The sequence below is a fragment of the Pan troglodytes genome, chromosome 23 (genome assembly GCF_028858775.2).
Source record: "Pan troglodytes isolate AG18354 chromosome 23, NHGRI_mPanTro3-v2.0_pri, whole genome shotgun sequence".
Classification (NCBI taxonomy): domain Eukaryota; kingdom Metazoa; phylum Chordata; class Mammalia; order Primates; family Hominidae; genus Pan; species Pan troglodytes.
Genome location: NC_086016.1, coordinates 46,819,089 through 46,840,291, shown reverse-complemented (window position 1 = coordinate 46,840,291; position 21,203 = coordinate 46,819,089). Strand labels below are relative to the sequence as shown.

The window sequence follows — 21,203 nt, the reverse complement described above, 5'->3', positions numbered from 1 at the left end:
AAATTTAACAACAGACTCCTAGAAATCAATGAATCAAAGAAAAAAATTACAAGATAAATTAGAAAATACTTTAAGATTAATTAAAATCGTGGAAATAATACACTAACAGATACATCTATTGCAGGACTTAGTAATTTATAGCCATAGATGCTTACATTGCAAAAAGCAAGATTCCAAAATGATAAACATTCCACCTTAAAAAACTGGAAAAAGAAAATGAACTAAATCTGACACAGGCAGAAGGAAGAAAATAGTAAAGACTGGAGTAGAAATAAATAGAAAATAGGAAAATAATAGAGAACATCATCAAAACCAAAAGTTGACTCCTTGAAAAGATCAACAAATTGACAAGCTTTTAGCTAGACTGACCAAGAAAAAAAGGGTGAAGATTCAAATTACTAAAATCAGGAATGGAAGAGGAAACATTACTAGTGACATTATACAAATAAAAGGATTATAAAGAAGTACTATGAACAATTACATGCCAACTAATTAGAAAACCTAGATGAAACGAACAAATTCCTGGAAAGACACAAACAATCAAGATGGACTCGAGAAGAAATATAAAATCTGAATAAATATAACAAGCAAAGAGGTTACATTAGTAATTTTAAAACTTCCCACAAAGTAAAGCCTAAGATCAGATGGCTTCAGTGGTGAATTCTGTAAAATGTTTAACAAATTAACTCTAATATGGTACAAATTCTTCCAAAAAATAGAAGAGGAGGAAACACTTCCCAACTCATTCTGAGGCCAGTATCACCAAAACCAGACAAGGATATCATAAGACAAGAAAATGACAAACTAATACCTCTTATAAATACAAAATCCTCAACAAAATACAAGCAAAGTAAATCCAGCAATATATGAAAAAGATTATACACCATGAACACAAATGATTTATCCCAGGAATACAAGGTTTATTCAACATGTAAAAATCAATCAATATAATACACCATATCAACAGTATAAAGGACAAAAGCCATGTGATTATCTCAATGGCGATGAAAAGCATTTCACAAAACCTAACACCTTTACATGAACAAACCAACCAACCAACCACTCAACAAACTAGAAATAGAAATGATGTTCCCAGCCTGGGCAACATAGTGAGACCCTGTCTCTACTAAACAAATTTTAAAATTAACCAGGCATGGTGGTATATACCTATAGTACCAGCTACTTGGGAAGCTGAGACAGGAGGATCACTGGAGCCCAGGAATCTGAGGTTGCACTGATCTATAATTGCACCACTGTGCTCCAACCTACGCAACAGAGGGAGACTCTATCTCGAAGAAAAGAAAAGAAAAAAGATGGTTCTTAACCTGATAAAGGGCATCTATGAAATGTACACAGCTAACATTATGCTTAGTAGTGAAGGACTGTTGATTCTTTTGTGTGTGTGTGTGTGTTTTCTTAATAGACACAGGGTCTTGCTATGTTGTCCAGGCTAGTCTTGAACTCCCGGCCTCAAGTGATCCTCCCACCCCAATCTCCCAAATAGCTGAGATTATAGGTACATGCTGCTTAGCCCAGCTTAACTGCTGATTCTTAAGATCAGGAGTAAGACAACCATGTCTGCTCTTATCATTTTTATTCAACAATGTATTGGAGGTTACAGTCAGGCATAATTAGGCAATAAAAGGCAATAGGTTGAAAAGGAAGAAGTAAAGCCATCTCTATTTGCAGATGACATGATCCTGGATATAGAAAATTCTAAAAAATCCACACACAAAAATATTAGAACTAATAAACAAGTTCAGTAGGGTTGCATGATACAAGATCAACATATTTTTAAAATGTATTTCTAGAACCTAGCAATCAGTAACAAAAAGATAGATTAAAAATTACATTGACAACCGGGTGTGGTGGCTCACGCCTATAATCTGAGCACCTTGGGAGGCTGATGCAGGCAGATCACCAGAGGTCAGGAGTTTGAGACCAGCCTGGCCAACATGGTGAAACCCCATCTCTACTAAAAATACAAAATTAACCAGGTGTGGTGGCACACACCTGTAGTCCCAGCTACTTGGGAGGCTGAGGTAGGAGAATCGCTTGAACCCAGGAGGCAGAGGTTGTAGTGAGCCAAGATTGCACCACTGCACTCCAGCCTAGGTGACAGGGCAAGACTCTGTCTTTAAAAAAAAAAAAAAAAAAAAAAAAAAAAAAAAAAAAAAAAAAAAAATTACATTGACAATAGCATCACAAATTTAAAAACAAAAAATTAACAAAAAAGTTCAAAAAACTGGTACAGTGAAAACCATAAAATACCACTGAAAAAAAGTTAAAAGACCCAAATAAATGGAAAGACATCCCATGTTCATGGATTGGAAGACTACTATTTTCAAGATGGCATACCTTCAAAATTGGTCCACACACCCAGGACAAGCCCTATTGAAATCCCAGCTGCCTTTTACAGAAATTAACAAGCTGATACTAAAATGAATATGGAAATTAAAGAGATGCAGAATAGCCAAAACAATGTTGAAAAAAAAGTTGGAGGACTCACGGACTCACACTTCCCAATTTCAAAACTTACTACAAAGCTACAGTAATCAAGATTGTGTGGCACGGGCATAAGGATAAACATACAGACCAATAGACAAGAATTAGAGTGCCCAGAAATAAACCCTCATGTTTATTGGTTTTTGACAAGGTACCAAGACAACTGAATGGGGGAAAGAAAAGTATTTTCTTTTCTTTTTTTGGAGATGACTTTTGCTCTTGTCACCCAGGCTGGAGTGTAATGGCATGATCTTGGCTCAGTGCAACCTCCGCCTCCCAGGTTCAAGCGATTCTCCTGTCTCAGTCCCCGGAGTAGCTGGGAATACAGGTGCCCGCCACCATGCCCAGCACATTTTTTTGTATTATTAGTAGAGACGGGGTTTCACCATGTTGGTAAGGCTGGTCTTGAACTCCTGACCTCAGGTGATCTACCCGCCTCAGCCTCCCAAAGTACTGGGATTACAGGCGTGAGCCACCCTGCCTGGCCAGGAGAAGTCTTTTCAACAAATGGTGCTGTAACAACACACAAAGAAGCAAATCAGACCTCACCTCACAACATGTAGAAAAATCTACTCAAAATGTATCAAAGACCCAAATCTAACCCCTAAATGGTGAAACTCTTGGAAGAAAACATAGGCATGAATTGTCATGGCCTTGGATTTGGCAATGATTTCTTAGATAAAACACCAAAAGCACAAGTGACAAAAGAAAAAAAATAAATAAATTGGACTTCATCAAAATGTAACTTTCATGCTTCAGAAAATACCATCAAAAGGTGTAAAGACAACACATAGGATGGAAGAAAACATCTGCAAACCATACATCTGATAAGGGCCTAGCATCTAGCATATATCAACAAATCTTTACAACAATGAAAAGACGGTCCGAACAAAAAATGGGCAAACGATCTAGTGAATATATATTTTTCCAAAGAAGGAAAACAAATGGCTGATAATACATGAAAAGATGCTCAAGAGCGTTAGGCATCAGTGAAATGTGAAACAAAACTATAATGAACTACACTTGACACCTACTAGGATGGCTACGATAAAAAATAAAAACAGGCCAGGCGCGGTGGCTCACGCCTGTAATCCCAGCACTTTGGGAGGCCAAGATGGGTGGATTACCTGAGGTCAAGAGTTCGAGACCAGCCTGGCCAACATGGTGAAACCTCGTCTCTATTAAAAATACAAAAAAATTAGTTGGGCATGGTGGCACATGCCTGTAGTCACACATACTCGGGAGGGTGAGACAGGAGAATCGCTTGAACCCAGGAGGTGGAGGTTGCAGTGAGCCGAGATCGTGTCATTGCACTCCAGCCTGGGTGACAGAGCAAGACTTTGTCTCAGAAAACAAAATTAAAATAAATAACAGAAAATAAAAAATAAAAATACAAAAAAAAAATTTAGATGGCATGGTGGCAGGCACCTGTAATCCCAGCTACTCAGGAGGCTGAGGCAGGAGAATCATCCGAACTGGAAGGCAGAGGTTGCAGTGAGCCAAGATTGTGCCACTGCACTCCAGCCTGGGTGATGGAGCGAGATTCTGTCTAAAAAAATAAAAATAAAAAACAGTAACAGCCGGGTGCAGTGGCTCACGCCTGTAATCACGGCACTTTGGGAAGCTGAGGCGGGTGGATCACCTGAGGTCAGGACTTTGCGACCAGCCTGGCCAACATGGCAAAACCCTGTCTCTACTAAAAATACAAAACTTAGCTGGACTTGGTAGCGTGCATCTGCAGTCCCAGCTACTCGGGAGGCTGAGACAGGAGAATCGCTTGAACCCAGGAGGCAGAGGTTGCAGTGAGCAGAGATCGTGCCACTGCACTCCAGCCTGGGCGACAGAGTGAGACGCCATCTCAGGAGAGGAAAAAAAAGAAAATGCCAGAGCTCAGCCATGACCTGCCCCACCCAGCCTAAGGACACCTCAAGCTCTGCCCTGTACCTGCCTCCCCCAGGTGCCCACACAGGCCTCAGGTTTCCATTTTTCCTTTTCAGGGATGGCAAGCAAAGACCTCTTGAATCTTTGACTTCCCTTTAATATATTAACTTCATTAGCTCATTCTAAGGTGATAGCTTTCTGCTGTATGCTTTTGAACTTGGCAAATTAACATTTGTGAATAGGATTCAGTTATGAATTTTAATGACTTTCATTCATTCATAGTCCAAACAAATTACATATCTAGTGCTTCCTTTAAAATGTTTATTGCCATTTTATTATAATCATTGGCAATGAAACCGCATAAAATATTAATTTAAAGAGGCAACTGCAGGGATTCTCTCTCCAAGCTGCACGCGCAGTGTGGCCCATTGTCCCAAAAGCAGCTAAGGACCAGACTTTTACAGTTACAACTGGCCCTGGGAGAGGGATGGACTATGGCAAAGTGACAGTTAAAGCCAACAGCCCTGCATCAGTACGTTCTGAAAGGCACCTGCTCAGAATGCAGGGCTAATGGTATCTCTGGTGGCCTTCTAGGAGCCGAGAGGCCTACAGCCATGGCTAACAATTTTCCCACACTTCACTCAGGTAGACGGCTTTCGAAGTCTGTGAGCTATGCTTGTTTTTTCTTTTTCTTTTTTTTTTCTTTTTTGAGAGGGAGTCTCGCTCTGTCTCCTGGGCTGGAGTGCAGTGGCAAAATCTCGGCTCACTGCAACCTCCGCCTCCCAGGTTCAAGCAATTTTCCTGCCTCAGGCTCCCGAGTAGCTGGGATTACAGGTGTGCGGCACCATGCCCAACTTTTTTTTTTTTTTTTTTCTTTTTTGTATTTTTAGTAGATACAGGGTTTCACCATACTGGCCAGGCTGGTCTTGAACTCCTGACCTCAGGTGATCCACCCACCTCAGCCTCCCAAAGTGTTGGGATTACACGCATGAGCCACCCCACCGGGGCTTTGTTTTTCATTTTTAAAGTTTTGTTAGATGATAAGAAGAGAGAAGTGGCTCTAAACAATAAGATAAGAGACCAGAAAGGCGTGGCTGGAATCTCCCAGCTAAGGACCCACCCCTGGGACCCTGTGTGCCACAGCACATGGAAGCAGTATCAGCCCAGCAGAGCCCCAGTAACGGGCTGGAGACACAGGGCTTCAGGAACGTGGGGAAAACAGTCACCTGATGGCTGGAATATCCTGGCCCCGGCCAGGTGTGGTGGCTGACGCCTGTTATCCCAGTAGGAGGCCGAGGCAGGTGGATCACTTGAGATCAGGAGTTCAAGACCAGCCTGGTCAAAATGGTGAAACCCTGCCTGTACTAAAAATACAAAAAAAAAATTAGCCAGGTGTGGTGGCGCACGCCTATAGTCCCAGCTAATCAGGAGGCTGAGGCAGGAGAATTGCTTAAACCCGGGAGGCGGAGGTTGCAGGGAGCCGAGATCCTGCCACTGCACTCCAGCCTGGGCGACACAGTGAGACTCCATTTCAAAAAAATAATTGTCTCAAAAAAAAAAAAAAAAAAAAAATTCTGGTCTGCTGGCTCAGCCTGGTCAAGGGCTGAGTTCTCACCAGTGCCCCCAGGAGGGGACCGAGGTCACTGCAGGTGCCTGCCCCGCCCAGCATTCCTGGGCGGCCCCTAAGGGGTGGTGGGAGTGGAAGAGTTGTTCGCACCCGCACATTCTCACAATGTCTGAAAAAAGAAAAGGAAGTACTATTTGGTAGTAAAATGTGTGTTCCAGATATATTTGGGGTGCACATTCTATTTCAACATATAGTCTCTTGCTCATTTATTGGCAAAGTGCTTACAAAATGTCTTAAGTACAACTCCTCGTGTGTGTGCCTACTTAGGGAAGGCGAGGGTGAATCGGTCAGAGCTGTGCGGTGCAGTACGACAGTCAAGTCACATGTGATGATTCTAATTTAGTTAAAATGAAATAAAATTAGAAATTCAGCATCGGCACTAGCCGCACGCGAGCACTGGCTACCATACTGGACCGTGCAGATCTCGTCCATCCTCACAGAGTTCCATCAGATAGTGCTGGTCTAGGGACCCACGCTGGGGCACCAGCGGTCCTCTTCAGCTGTGATACACCCGAGATGCCCAGCCAACTTCACATGTGCACTCCAGGCCCGGCCCTCTCCTGGGCTCAAGCACCCTGGAAGCAAACTTGCTACCTCTGGGAACAAGATTTAGACACACTTCCCTCCCCCTATACTCACAACTACCCACCACTCACTACCACCTACTTTATTTTCATGTGGCCCCAGTAACTACCATCAACTTGGTAGCTTAAAACAACACAAATGGGCCAGGCGAGGTGGCTCACACCTGTAATCCTAGCACTTTGGGAGGCCGAGGCAGGTGGATCACCTGAGGTCAGGAGTTCAAGACCAGCCTGGCCAACATGGTGAAACTCCATTTCTACTAAAAATACGAACATTAGCCAGGCATGGCGGTGGGCGCCTATAATCCCAGCTACTTGGGAGGCTGAGGCAGGAGAATTGCTTGAACCTGGGGAGCGGAGGTTGCAGTGAGCTGAGCTCACACCACCACACTCCAGCCTGGGGGACACAGCGAGACTCCCTCAAAAAAAAACAAAAAACAAAACACCCAAATGTATTATCTCACATCCTGGAGGTGTCAGGAGTCAAAAAGGGGTTGACCTGACTGTGTTCCACCTGGAGGCTCCAGGGAAGAATCCATTCCTTGCCTTTTTCAGTTTCTAGAGGTGCCTGAGTGCCTTGGCTTCTGGCCCCGCACCCCTCCGGCCTCTGCTTCTGCTGCCACATCTCCTCTCTGATTCTGACCCTCCTACCTCCCTCTTGTAAAGACGCTGGCGATTGCTTTGGGCCCACAAGAGAACCCAGGATAACCTCCCATCCCAAGATCCTTTACTTAATCATTTCTGCCAAGCCCCTTTTGCCATGTAAGGTGACCTAAATCACAGGTTCTGGGAATGAGGGCATGGACTTCGTCGGGGGCCATGATTCTGCCTCCCTCCCTCCCCTCCCTGAGCTCCTCCACTCTTGGCCAAGAAAGAAACAGGCAGGTCCCCAGGGCCGTATCCACTTCCCTCTAACCCCAGGAATGCCCCTGCCCACATGGCTCAGTAAGGGCAGGTGACTGATGCACCTCCTCCCCTGGCCCAGATGCCGCCCAGAGCCTCCTCAGTTCTCAAAACCTTTCAAAATGTTTCAAAATCTACCCTAGGTGGCCAGGTGCAGTGGCTCACACCTGCAATCCCAGCACTTTGAGAGGCTGAGAGGGGTGGATCGCTTGAGGTCAGGAGTTCGAGACCAGCCAGGCAACATGGCCAAACCCTGTCTCTACTAAAAATACAAAAAAATTAGCCAGGCGTGGTGGTGTGCGCCTGTAATCCCAGCTACTCAGGAGGCTGAGGCAGGAGAATAGCTTGAACCCAGGAGGCGGAGGTTGCAGTGAGCTGAGATGGTGCCACTGCACTCCTGCCTGAGAAGCAGAGCAAGACTCTGTTCCCGCCACCCCCAAAAAAGGTAGTATAACAGGAATAAGGAAACAAGCTGAGAGAAGAGGTGAGTTCGAGGTCATGCGGCTGATAAAGGGTATTAGGAAGGACAGGTTACGCTGCAGTAACAATGACCCTTAAATCTCAGCGGCTGAGCCCAGCACAAGCCTGTCTTCTCTATGCCTGTGTCCAGCCTGGGTGTTAGCAAGGTGCATGGTGAGGCGGGGATCAGGGATGCAGAGTGACCAGGTGCCGTCTCTACCGGACCCAGGCCTGTACATCACCATGAGAGGCAGCTGCCCACTGGCTCTGGAAGCTTCCTCCTAGCACGACACACCCCACACCTACACCTAAGCACATCCCATGACCACGCCCTCCTTGAAGGTGGTGGGAAGTGTCCCGCTGTGTACCCGGAGGACAGGGGGCAGCAGTGATGGAAGCTGGGGCGGGAACCCCAGAGACCCCCATCCACTACCCACTGCTGGTCCCCCCCGTCAGGCACAGAGCAGTGACACGCATCCCCCCGACCAGGCACCGAGCACGCGCCCCCCCAACGAGGCACGGAGCAGCAAGCACGCGCCCCCCAACCAGGCACCGAGCACGCGCCCCCCAACCAGGCACCGAGCAGCAAGCACGCGCCCCCCAACCAGGCACCGAGCAGCGAGCACGCGCCCCCCAACCAGGCACCGAGCAGCGAGCACGCACCCCCCAAACAGGCACCGAGCAGCGAGCCATAGCCTCAGTGACGGGCTCAGGCTTTATCTTTCCTGCAGGGTTCAGCTTGGCTGCTGGAGACAAACGTCTGGGGAAAATATTTCTGGACCCAGAAGCGCCCCACAGCTCCCAGGGCTCCAGGGCATAGGAGCAGGCACATCCCCGGCTCACTTACTATTGCAGACTGACGCCAAACTGCTGTGTGGGCAGCGGGGGCCGCGGCGGTGGTGTCTTGGTGGGAGGCGGCGTCCGGCCCTCGTGCAGGCTCTGGAGCTTCTCATCGTACCTGTAGACACAACAGAGGCTGGGATCTCACTTGGCAGGGGCAGCTGGCAGCCACGGAGGCGCTGGGTGGGGCTGGATGCCCCACCTGCAGGACACCGGGGCATCTCATCCCTCTGGGCTCACGTGCCACACTGCCAGCTCACACACACACTCACATACACACAGTCACAATCCCCCATTGCTGTGGGCTGTTGGCATAAGAGGCAGTAGTCCAACCTCCAGCAAATGTCCAGTCTCTCCTGAGGCCCCTGGCCAGCAGAGCAGCCTCACCTGCTTACCATGCGGTCAGCCCCAAGGTGGGCGTGACCACCCTCAGCTCTCCTGGGTCTCTGAATTTAAGACAAGAGCTGGCCGGTAATGCTAAAGGAACCTCTTCCCTTTTGTTAATTACTTTATCCCCAGTGCCTGGAAAGGGCTTGCTGCTTAGTAGATGCTCAATTAAAATATTTGTTGAATGAAACAAGAAACCCATGAATGAACAGATGGACTCTGAAAAAGATGGATGAACTCTGAAGGAGGTAGTTAAAGCCTTCAGGTGAAAAGAACCTCTGTGCTGGGCACGGTGGCTCACGCCTGTAATCCCAACACTTTGGGAGGCCGAGGCAGGTGGATCACTTGAGGTTAGGAGTTTGAGACCAGCCCGGCCAACATGATGAAACCCCATCTCTACTGAAAATACAAAAATTAGCTGGGCATGGTTGTGCACACCTGTAATCCCAGCTACTCGGGAGGCTGAGGTAGGAGAATCACTTGAACCCAGGAGGTGGAGGTTGCAGAGAGCCGAGATTGCGCCATTGCACTCCAGCCTGGGCAACAGAGCAAGACTCCATCTCAAAAAAAGAAAAAAAAAGAAAAGAAAAAGAAAGAAAAGACCCTCTGTGCTGCAGGTAACAGTCCTTCCTTAACACAGGCAAATATGTATTGAAGCCCTACTATGTGCCGGGCACTGTGCATACAGCAGGGACCCGGCCACAGGATGAGGGGGCACATGACCATTAGTTGGCAGCTCGGGAGCGAGGCCGTCAGTGACACAAGATGGTGCAGGCACACGTCGCAGAGGCACCCGACACGCAGGAAAGGTCTGCGGAGAAGGTGGTGCACCGGACCGAGCCTGGCCAGCCAAGCAGGTGTGAGCTGCTACCACGTGCGGTTTTTCTTTGTGAGTTAATCACAGCGCTCTGCGCCCCGAGTGGCTTCCCAGAGACGTCTCGGTCCCTCATGAGGGGCCTACTGTAGAGGGGTTGTCTACTTTACAGATTGGGAAACTGAGGCTTGTCAAGGTCTGGTGACATGCCCCAGGTCACAAGCTGGGACGACAGCCAGGATTCAGCACCCCAAGGCCCTGCCCTGCTGCTGTGCCAGTGGGTCTCAGCCTCTGGTGCTCGCAGCACCCACCAGGAAGTATGTGGGGGTGGAGAAAATCCAGACTCAGCCCCACCCCCAGTCTAGAAGCTGCTCATTTAAAAGCATCAGCATTGGACGTGTCCTCTGGGGTTCTGCTGCATGGCTATGGAACAGGGGTGCCGGCTGCCTACTGAGTAAGTTCAGGAGCTCCCAATGCCCAAGCCCAAGCCCCTCTCCCAAACCTCAACCCCTCTGACTCACGGGACCCTGCACCCTCAGTGTCGCCAGCCACCTGCACATTCCAGAGGCCTAGACTGCACCCAGTACCCACTGAGAAGCCGGAGCTGCGTGTTTCACAGATGCCGTGCATTTCATCCCCAAATCACTCTCCCACACAGGATGTGAGTTACCCTTTGTCACCAGAACCAAATCACTTCCACCACAGAGCTGCTACAAATACATCTTCTGAGCCGTCTCCATGGACTCCCCCGGATCACTCTAGTGAGGTCTGGGAGTGGGGTCTTGCCAGGGCCCACGGGCGACCAGGGATTCCCATCATCCTCTCATGGCCTCCAGGTCCAGTTCACTCTCCTCTGCTTGGCACCAAGGACTCCCGGCCCAAGGTGACCTCCAGCTTCACGTTCACCAACTTCTGCCTGATCACATGGGACTTCTCACTGCCTCCAGATCTCCCACTATTTCACCCATATGTTTGCAGGAGGGCTTCCCTCTGCTGGAAATGTGCTTCCCTGGCCTCTTCATCTAGCCAACTATCCCTGTGAAACTCACTTTAAGAGCTACCTCCTCCTGGAAGTCTTCCTGGATTACCCCCACACACCAGTGCCCTCCCCAGCTGGGTTCTGTGCCTCCTCTGGCCCCTGTCATCACTGATTTGTGGCCCTCACTAGTCTGAGAGTGTCATGAGGGCAGAGACCACACTCCCTAAACACCTCTATATCCCAGCACCTGCCATGTGACTTGGCGTCCGGAGAGAAGTTATTATCTCCATTACCCCTGCAAGGCTACCAGCCTTACCTGCATGTACTTTGGCAAGGGCCTGCTCCTTCAAAGGAGCGCCTCAGAGAGGGAAACACAGGGGCAGAGGGAACCCAGGCTGGGGGTCCAGAGACCCAGGCTGGATCTGGCCGCGCCCTGTACTGGCTGTGTGGCATACGCCTTTCTGGGCAGCCTCTATCCATCTGGGCCTACATTTAAGCCTTGTAGCAGACACACCAATTAAGCTTTCAGCATCCAGGAGACAGGTCGTTTTCTAGAGCACCCGCGACGTCCCTGAGAACATTTCATTCTGTACACAGCGTTATCCACACGCCTGGGAAATTCCCCTAATTTTCTGCTCAAAAGCAAAAACGGTAAACACCAAGGCAACAAACGGCCGTTGCCATGCTAGGGCTTATTCTTTAAATCAGTTTTGCAATGGTGGGCGAGGAAAACATCCCGTCCTGTATACAACCTTTGCCATTTCATTTCTCTGAGTCAGCAGTTAGCACCTTTTGCTGCGGATCTTTGTCGATGCCGCAGATTTCTGAGCCAAATCTAGCCAAGCACACATTTGGAAATCAAGCCTTAAACATTCATGGGACTGAACCAAGCCCTTTGGAAGCACGAAGATGTATTGATGCGGCTTCTGGGGTCTAACAGGCACTTACCGCAAAACTTCGGGAGGGATGACCAGCTGGTCGTATTTAAGGTGTTCGTGGAGCTCACTCAGGTAGTTGAAATAGATGACTTTCTTCCCAAACTTGTGACTAAGAAAGCAGAAGCAAGAGAATGAAAAACGATTAGGCGCCAGCAGAGAGGCCGAGGGTTGCAGGGAGGGAGGGGCAGTTGGCGGTAGAACAATGCAGGCATTTTTCATATTAAGAAAATGTAAACGCTGACACGACTTAAAACCCGAACATAACACAAGCCGTGCACGCCGGGAGATATTTTGCTTTCACGAGATCTCCAATGCACCAAACACGCTGGAGTGGCTCATCTGCATAAAAATAAATATCTGCCTCCAATTTACATCTGCCCTGAATTTGCATATAGGAGATAGCGCTGAAGTGCCAAGAAGCGCTTTTGGGGGATGCAGGCTAGACAGGGGGCACTAAGCCACTGGCACAGACAGAGAAGCTCTGAGGTTGAAGCCTGCCCCAGGGTAGCCTCAGTTGCTGGCGGTTTTGGGGTCAGTGGTGGCTTCACATTTGGCCACCTCTTCTCTCTAAGGAGAGGAACCAACGAGGCTCTCCAGGTTTGTCTCCAGGACAGTCTCTCGCACCCCAGGGAGCAGCGCAGCCACAGGGCCAGACATGCCCTGACCAGGTGCAGCAACTCCGTCTTCTCCCTCCTCTTGTGCCCCAGGGCAATTCACTCCCTCTCAGTGCCTGGGTCTGAAAGTGGGGGTTCTCCCTCCTAAGTGAGGGCGGAAGACAATGCAAGGCTATTTGCAGGTCTAGTCCACTGCCTGATGTCTGGTGGACATGCTCGCTGTGACGACTGCTATTAGTAACAAGGCTCAGCATGAATTGCAAAGTGGGGATCATTGACAGATGGATGTGAGCACCCCTTTATAAGAAGCCTGTAATCCCCGCCTTCTTTATGACAGTCTAGGTTTGGTTTTTGCCATAAATATATCATTTGAGTTTTATTTTGGAGGACAGTATTATTTCTTTATTGTATATGTTTAAGATATACAACTTTCTTTTTTTTTTCGAGATGGAGTCTCGCTCTGTCACCCAGGCTGGAGTGCAGTGGTGCGATCTCGGCTCACTGCAAGCTCCGCCTCCTGGGTTCAAGTGATTCTCCTGCCTCAGCCTCCCAAGTAGTTGGGATTAAGGTGCACACCACCACGCCTGGCTAATTTTTGTATTTTTAGTAGAGATGCGGTTTCAACATGTTAGCCAGGATGGTCTCGATCTCCTGACCTCGTGATCCGCCCACCTTGGCCTCCCAAAGTGCTGGGATTACAGGCATGAGCCACCGTGCCTGGCCAAGATATACAACTATTAATGTGGGTAAAGAATTATATTGTTACTGGAAAAGGAAAGTTATGTATTCAGCCAAACCGAAGATATTTTATGTTATTTTATGACAATTTGAAAGTCTTGAAATAAGTATTCATGTATTTTCAATGTCGTTTATTTTGTGAAATCAAAATAATTCAAGTTACCATGGCAAAAACAAAAAATACGGAGATCATGACAGGTAGGAGAATCCAAAGGGACAGCGGCCGCCCAGTGCTCAGCCCAAAGCTCAGCCCACAGCTCAGTCCAGCGCCAGCACCAGCGCCAGGGGGTTCCTAAAGGAGCCCCGAGGGAGGCCGAGCTGTGTGCACCGGCTCCCCCTAGTGGACGAGAAAGAATCGGACCCGGGGGCTGAGGGAGGAGGGCGCGGGGGATTGCCAGGTTTCTGTATTCAAGGACACTGCCAGGTAGGCCAGGGAACCCGGGCTGAAGGCTGGGGCTGCAGAATAGCCACCAAAGTGCAGTGTGCCCCTCACCCCAAGGACAAGGGGAGGGAGGAAAGCGGGGCCTGCCTTAGTGCCTGCACCCCAGCCCCCGGAGGGAAGGGGCTGGTGGGACCCCTGCAGGAGTGTCCTCACCGCCTGCCCATTTAGACGCCACAGGACTCGGGGACAGTCTGGTCTCTGCTGGAAGGATGCCGGAGGGTGTCCCCGGGGCCGTGAAGTACTGTCAATGTCCTGTGTGATGGGCGGGAGGAACCCACTAAGGGCAAAGGGAGTCTTGCCCCTCTGCAGGAACCATTCTCAGGGACAGAGGTGCCCGCTTCAGAGCTGCAGGGAGGCCTCCCATGCCCAGCCCCTCACCTTCCTCTCTGCAACCTCCCTGACCTGTCCTGCAGGCCAGGCTCTGCCAAACATGGACTCTGGGACAGGCGCAGCCAGGGCCCTGCCACTTGCCTCTCCTCTCGGGAAAGGGCCCACAGGCCAGCTCAGCCAGGGGCTCCCAACATGGCGTGTGGCAGAGCCGCTGGGGTTTTGTTAGACCTGCAGCCACAGGCACCACCTGCGGGGATCTGAGTCAGGAGGTCTGGGCGAGACCCAGGGCCTCAGAGTTCCTCTACTTCCTTCATTTACAAATGAGGACTTGGGAAACAGAGAGGTTATGTGGCTGCCCAAGATCTCACAGGCAATGGGCTGCGGAGCCCAATCTGGGCTCCAGAGCCCCAGCCCAATTCCTATGGTCCTCTCCTGGCAGCTGCTTATGTCCAGGCATGAGGCAGAATGAGGGGGAAAACCACACAGGCTCAGGTTGGATCCCAGCCCACGCCCCCTCTCATGGTGCGACCTTGGGCGTAACCTCTCTGAGCATCAACCTCCTCTTCTTTGGAATGGGGAAAATGTGGCTGACTTCACAGTACTGTTTTGCGGTGCTGGCACATAAGGTGCGTGAGATATTGGAATCAAATTAATACAAAAGGGTAGTTTTAAAAGATTTTTTTTTCTTTTTTTTTTGAGGTGGAGTTTCGCTCTTATTGCCCAGGCTGGAGTGCAATGGCGCGATCTTGGCTCACTGCAACCTCCATCTCCCGGGTTCAAGCGATTCTCGTGGCTCACCCTCCTGAGTAGCTGGGATTACAGGTGCCTGCCACCACTCCCCGCTAATTTTTTGTATTTTTAATAGAGATAGGGTTTTGCCATATTGGCCAGGCTGGTCTCAAACTCCTGACCTCAGGTAATCTGCCCACATTGGCCTCCCAAAGTGCTGGGATTACAGGGGTGAGCCACCACGCCCAGCCAGCTTAAAAACATTTTAAATCAGGGCCAGGTGCAGTGGCTCATGCCTATAATCCCAGCACTTTGAGAGGCCGAGGCTGGAGGATTGCTTGAGCTTAGGAATTGGAGACGAGCCTGGGTAACATGGCAAAACCCTGTCTCTACTAAAAATACAAAATTTAGCTGGGCATGGTGGCGTGCCTGTAGTCCCAACTGCTTGGAAGGCTGAGGTGGGAGGATCACCTGAGTCCAGGAGTTCGAGGCTACAGTGAGCCGTGATGGCACCACTGCACTCCAGCCTGGGCAACAGACTGAGACCTTGTCTCAAAGCAATGAAACAAAACAAAACAACAACAAACAAAAAACACAGTACTAGCAGCTAACATTGAGTATTTGCCTGGCAGGCCCTATTCTAAACAGTCAACATGGTGCACTCCTATAATCCCAACACTTTGAGAGGCTGAGAAAGGAGGATCACTTGAGGCCAGGAGTTCCAGTCCAGCCTGGGCAACATAGCGAGACCCTGTCTCAACAAAAAATTGTTTTAAACTAGCTGGGCACAGTGGTGCGCACCTGTAATCCCGGCTATGTGAGAGGCTGAGGTGGGAGGACCACTTGAGCCCAGGAGGTTAAGGCTGCAGTGAGCCATGATTGCACCACTGCACTCCAGCCGGGGTGATGGAACAAGAACCTATGAAAAAAAAGAAAGAGAAAAGGAAGGAAGGAAGAAAAATAAAATAAACACTGTATGTATTAAGTCAGTGAATTATTATGACAATAGAATGACTTAAATAGCCTTGTCAGCCACATGGGGAAACTGAGGCAGAGACGGGTTGGCTCTTTTGTTGAGGGTAATGGGTAATGGATGGCAAGGGGCAGAGCAGTCGAGCCCAGGCAGTCTGGTGCCATCACCATCACGCTGCCACGTGGAAAACAGGAGGAGCAGGTGAATTTTTTTTTTTTTTTTTTTTTTGAGACTGGAGTCTCACTCTTGTTGCCCAGGCTGGAGTGCAATGGTGTGATCTCGGCTCACCGCAACCTCTGCCTCCTGGATTCAAGTGATTCTCCTGCGTCAGCCTCCCAAGTAGCTGAGATTACAGTCATGCGCCACCACGCCCAGCTGATTTTTGTATTTTTAGTAGAGACGGGGTTTCACCATGTTGGTCAGGCTTGTCACGAACTCCTGACCTCAAGTGATCCTCCCATCTCGGCCTCCCAAAGTGCTGGGATTACAGGCGTGAGCCACTGTGCCTGGCCAAGCAGGTGAACTTTTTTTCCAAGAACTTTAGAGGTTTCTAGAACTCTTAAGTACAACAAAGTCTGACTCTGTCGCCCAGGCTGGAGTGCAGTGGCGCTATCTCAGCTCACTTCAGTCTCTGCCTCTCAAACTCAAGCAATCCTCCCACCTCAGGCTCCTGAGTAGCTGGGACTAAGGTGCGCGCCACCATGCCTGGCTGATTTTTATCTGTTTTGTAGAGGCGAGGTTCCGCCATGTTACCCAGGCTGGTCTTAAACTCCTGGGCTCAAGTGATCCACCTGCCTTGGCCTCCCAAAGTGTTGGGATTACAGGTGTGAACCACCATGCCTCGCCCTCTAAGGACTTTTCTCTGTTTTTTGAGATGGAGTTTAGCTCTTGTCACCCAGACTGGAGTGCAATGGTGCAATCTTGACTCACTGCAACCTCTGCCTCGTGGGTTCAAGCCTCAATTCTCCTGCCTCAGCTTCCTGAGTAGCTGGGATTATAGGCACCCACCACCACGCCCGCTAATTTTTTGTGTTTTTAGTAGAGACGGGGTTTTGCCATGTTGAGCAGGCTGGTCTTGAACTCCTTACCTCAGGTGATCCGCCAGCTTCAGCCTCCCAAAGTGCTGAGATTACAGACGTGAGCTATTGCGCCCAGCCCCTCTAAGGACTTTTCTAAGGTAAATGACAGGACTAGCTTTTTTGCTATGTCAAATATGTCACATGTCACATAGGGCACAAGGGTGCTGGGCCTGGTTAAACACAAACAAAACCTCACCTTCCAATAGGGGAATGTGTGCGGCATAGGCCAGTAGGTGAGAAAAACTGGCAGGAAATTCTAGTAACATGAAAGGAGCTCTTTGGCCCCAAAAATCTCTCCTTCTATTAAGCAGGAGCTGACTCAAGTCTGCTGCTCTGGGAATTCTCCCAGTGTGCCTCAGGGCCACATGATTCAGTCCCTGGAATGACAACTTTGGTAGCTGATAAGAAAAGAAGGCCGGGCATGGTGGCTCACGCCTGTAATCCCAGCACTTTGGGAGGCCGAGGCGGGTGGATCAACCTGAGGTCAGGAGCTTGAGACCAGCCTGGCCAACATGGTGAAACCCCGTCTCTACTAAAAACACAAAAATTAGCCAGGCGTGGTGGCAGGTGCCTGTAATCCCAGCTACTTGGGAGGCTGAGGCAGGAGAATCGCTTGAACCCAGGAGGCAGAGGTAGCAGTGAGCCGAGATTGCGCCATTGCACTCCAGCCTGGGGGAGAAAAGCGAGACTTCGTCTCAAAAAAAAAAAAAAAAAAAAAAAAAAAAAAAGAAAGAAAGAAAAAAGAAAGAAAAGAAAGGCTCCAAGCCGCCTGGCAGGGCAGTTCTTTTTTTTTTTTTTTTTTTTTTTTGAGACAGGGTCTTGCTTGTTGCCCAGGCTGAAATGCAATGGCACAAACACAAGCCACTGCAGCCTTGAAGTCCTGGACTCAAGCAATCCTCCTGCTTTGGCCTCCCGTGTAGCTGGGACCACAGGCACATGCTACACATCTGGCTAATTTTTAAATTTTTTATAGAGGTGGGGCTCACTTTCTTGCCCAGGTCACACTCCTGGGCTCAAGTGATCCTCCTGACTTGGCCTCCCAAAGTGCTATGATTAGTGGCATGAGCCACTGTGTCTGGCTGCAGAGTAGCTCTCGATGTGCCCAAGGACCAGTGCTTGCCAACATTCCTCTGAGTGCCAGTCACAGTAAGAGACAAAGGGACACAGGGACAAGGGTGGGACGGGGCAGTGTAGCCCTTGGGGCGGGAGACGGCTGGTGGGAAGACAGGCAGGTGCCTGAGAGCCTGAGCAGTCCATGCTCCTGGGGGGCCGAGATGCTTCCCAGGGATGGATGGGGAAATGGGAAGGAGACAGTGTGGACTCCGAGGTCCCAGCTGGCATTCCAGCCCTGTCTGAGTGCTCCCTGTACACGGGGCGTCACACCCACTCGCACGGTGTCTGTGGGGCACGAGAAGAGACCTGTGTCAGCAGCAGCCTCAGAGCCACATGCGTGGGCTTCAACAAGTGGAAGGAGCCGAGGGGGGAGATGGCAAAGGCCTGTGAGATGCAAACCTCTGGGGAAGAATGACCACCCCTCCAGGGATGTGCCTCCCTGTCCCCAAAGGCTTCGTCCTAGGAAGGCCCTCCAGGAGTCCTCCCGCCCTCTCACAGAGGCAACCACCTCACCTGGCTATCCTGACCCGTCTGGTGCACACCTGCGCCCTCCTGCTCTGAGCCCCTCCCTCGCCTGCAGAACTCACCCAGGGAGGGCCAGAGCCACCGTGCAAGAACGACATCTGTCAGTCTCTTCCCCACCCCACCCCCGTCATGTGGCTCCGTGCACACAGGTTGTGCCTGATGCATACAGCCAAAACGGAAGAAAATAGAAGATGCCCATGCGACCCAGGCAGAGCCTCCCAGGCCTCACCAGCCCCTTGAGCTCTTGCCTCCCAATACTGAGGCAGAAATCCTTTAGCAGGAACAAGTCTAAATATGGAAGAAGCTGACTGAAGTCGCCACATTTCCGGGCTGTGGCTGCCTTTCTTTAGGCCGCTTATTTGGGTTGCTATGCAATCAAGGCTTAACTCAGCAGGCTTGGGGTATCCAAGCCCCGCACGTTCCAAAGAGAAGGCTGGCCATGGGTGACCTGCTCCTGGGTGGAAACCTCTCAGCTCCTGGGAGAGTCGGCCTGGTAATGTCTTTGCCCACCGGGAACCTTGGGCCAACACCACAGAGTTTGTGCCAACAATGTGATTGAGGGTGGGGGCCTTGGGTTGTATTCGTCTCATCTCAGGAGGGGCTGGAGACCGAGTGGCTGAGGTCAGCCGGGTGGATGCTCCGTGCCTACATGACCGACCCGCAACAAAAACCCTGGGCACCAAGGCTCGGTGAGCTTCCGCGGCCAGCCATGCTCTCTCCTCCCCCACACATTCTTGCTGGGAGAATGGAGCACTGCCTGTATGAATCCGCCTGGAGAGGGCAGCTGGGAACTTGCACTTGGTCCTCCTGGACACAGCCTTGTGTGCCTTTTACCTTTGCTGACTTAAATCTGTGCCCTGTCTCTGTAACAGACCACAACAGTGAAGATAACAGCTTTCCTGACATCTGTGAGTCCCTCTGGAAAATCACGGCACCTGAAGGTGGTCACACAGTGTGGGGGCTCAGGCCAAGGGGGGGCTTTTAAACACCAGGTGCAAACCCCACAGGTGTCAAAGGCCGGCACTGCACTCCTGTCCATGACCTGGGCTGGCCTTGTGACCCCCTGCAGACCCCAGGGCGGGTAGGGAGCCCCAGATACACAGGCACCCTGGAGACGGGCCCTCCATGATGCGTGGATAGGGAAGGCCGTCCCATGGACCCTGAGGGGTGAAACCTCCAACCCCAGCGAGGTCCTCTCCCAGAGTGACGCATACCTGATGAGGGGCTTCAAGATGTTCCACAGGACCTTGATGAAGCTGGTGGGGTGCACCACGTAGAGGGCCTTCAAGTTCTTCTTGTACCTGAGGAGGGAAACGGGAGATGACTTCAGGCTGCCGCGCTCTGAGAAACACCCCACGCCCAATAACCCTGAAACAGCTGCCTCCACTGTGAGTCTCAGAATGTTACTCCTCTCAACAGGATCAATTTAAGGACATCAAACAAAGAATGAAATAAACTTGGGGAAAATCAGGACCCCTCACCTGCTGCCCCCGCCAGGCATGCGTGCAGTGCTTTAGTTTGCAGAGGTACAGGTACAAGTCGGAGCCCTGTTTATAGGCGCTCACTCACACCAGGGTGGGGTGGGGGTCTGGAGCACAACCTGGGGGCAATTTGGCAACAGCTCTCAGAATTAAAACCGCACAGAACCTCTTGGCCAACACCTGCCCTGCCAGGAGCTGACCTGGGCTAGAAGGAGCTCACCGTGTCGGTTATGATGGCAGATAAACCCGGCAATAACCTAAACATCAGCCGGCCAGAGGCCAGTTCAATGCAATACAGCCACCCACACAATGGAACACCCAGTGAACTTCTCTCTCTCCCTCCTTCCCAGTCTCCACGCTTCCTTCTTGAATATTTCAGCCCAAAGCCATCAGGTTGGGGAAGAAAGGTAGGCAGCCAACCAGGGTGGGAATGGGGGCAGAGGACATGCCAGGGCTCTAGAGGGTGAGTAGGGGACGGTGTGTCCTGCTGGGGAGACACAGCCCAGGCGAGAAGGGGCATCCACATGGCCTGCGTGGGGTCAGCCTGCGGGACGCCAGAGCCACCTCTTATCCACTCACACGGGCTGTCAAAATTTCAGGAATTTTTGGAAGCCAATTGTGTATGTGTGTAGACGTATGTAAGTCTAAGTGTGTAGGTGTGTGTAGGTCTATGTAAGTGTATGTAACTGTGTAATTGTATGTAAGTGTGTGTAGGTGTATGTAGGTGTAAGTGTATATAGGTGTGTGTGTAGGTGTATGTAGGTGTAAGTGTATATAGGTGTGTATGTAGGTGTGTGTAGATGTAAGTGTATGAAAGTATGTGTAGGTATACCTAGGGGTGTGTAGGTGTATTTAGGTGTGTGGGTGTGTGTGTAGGTGTGTGTAGATATAAGTAAGCATAAGTGTGTGTAGGTGTATGTAGCTGTAAGTGGTGTGTGTGTAGTTGTATGTAGGTGTATGTGTATATAAGTGTATAGTATACGTAGGTGTGTATATGTATGTGTATGTAGGTGTGTGTAAGTGTATGTATATGTAGGTGTCTGTATGTATGTGTATGCAGGTGTATGTACTGCATCCAGGTGTGTATGTGTGTATGTAGGGGTGTGTGTGTGTGTGTGTAAGTGTATGTATATGTACATTCACACACACATACCCTAACTCTGTCCACTGAAAGGGCCTGGGAGCCATAACACCCCAAAAGCAACAAGCACTCTGCTTGTCCAGATCTTGGTCTCTAAATAGGATTCTCCACTACAGGGAGC

The 21,203-nt window shown here is 50.1% G+C and overlaps 1 protein-coding gene across 5 annotated transcripts in view; it reads right to left on the bottom strand.

Moving 5' to 3' along the window:
- ARHGAP8 (Rho GTPase activating protein 8) overlaps positions 1-21,203 on the bottom strand; it is a 105,570-nt gene that overhangs the window by 23,976 nt on the left and 60,391 nt on the right. For all 5 annotated transcript variants that reach the window (XM_016939367.3, XM_063807688.1, XM_054675649.2 and 2 more), the window contains 3 exons: positions 19,675-19,761; positions 11,928-12,026; positions 8,807-8,917 (listed from right to left, as the gene is read on the bottom strand). In XM_016939367.3, coding sequence (XP_016794856.1) covers positions 8,807-8,917; positions 11,928-12,026; positions 19,675-19,761 — 297 coding nt within the window. The remainder of the gene's footprint in view (positions 1-8,806; positions 8,918-11,927; positions 12,027-19,674; positions 19,762-21,203) is intronic.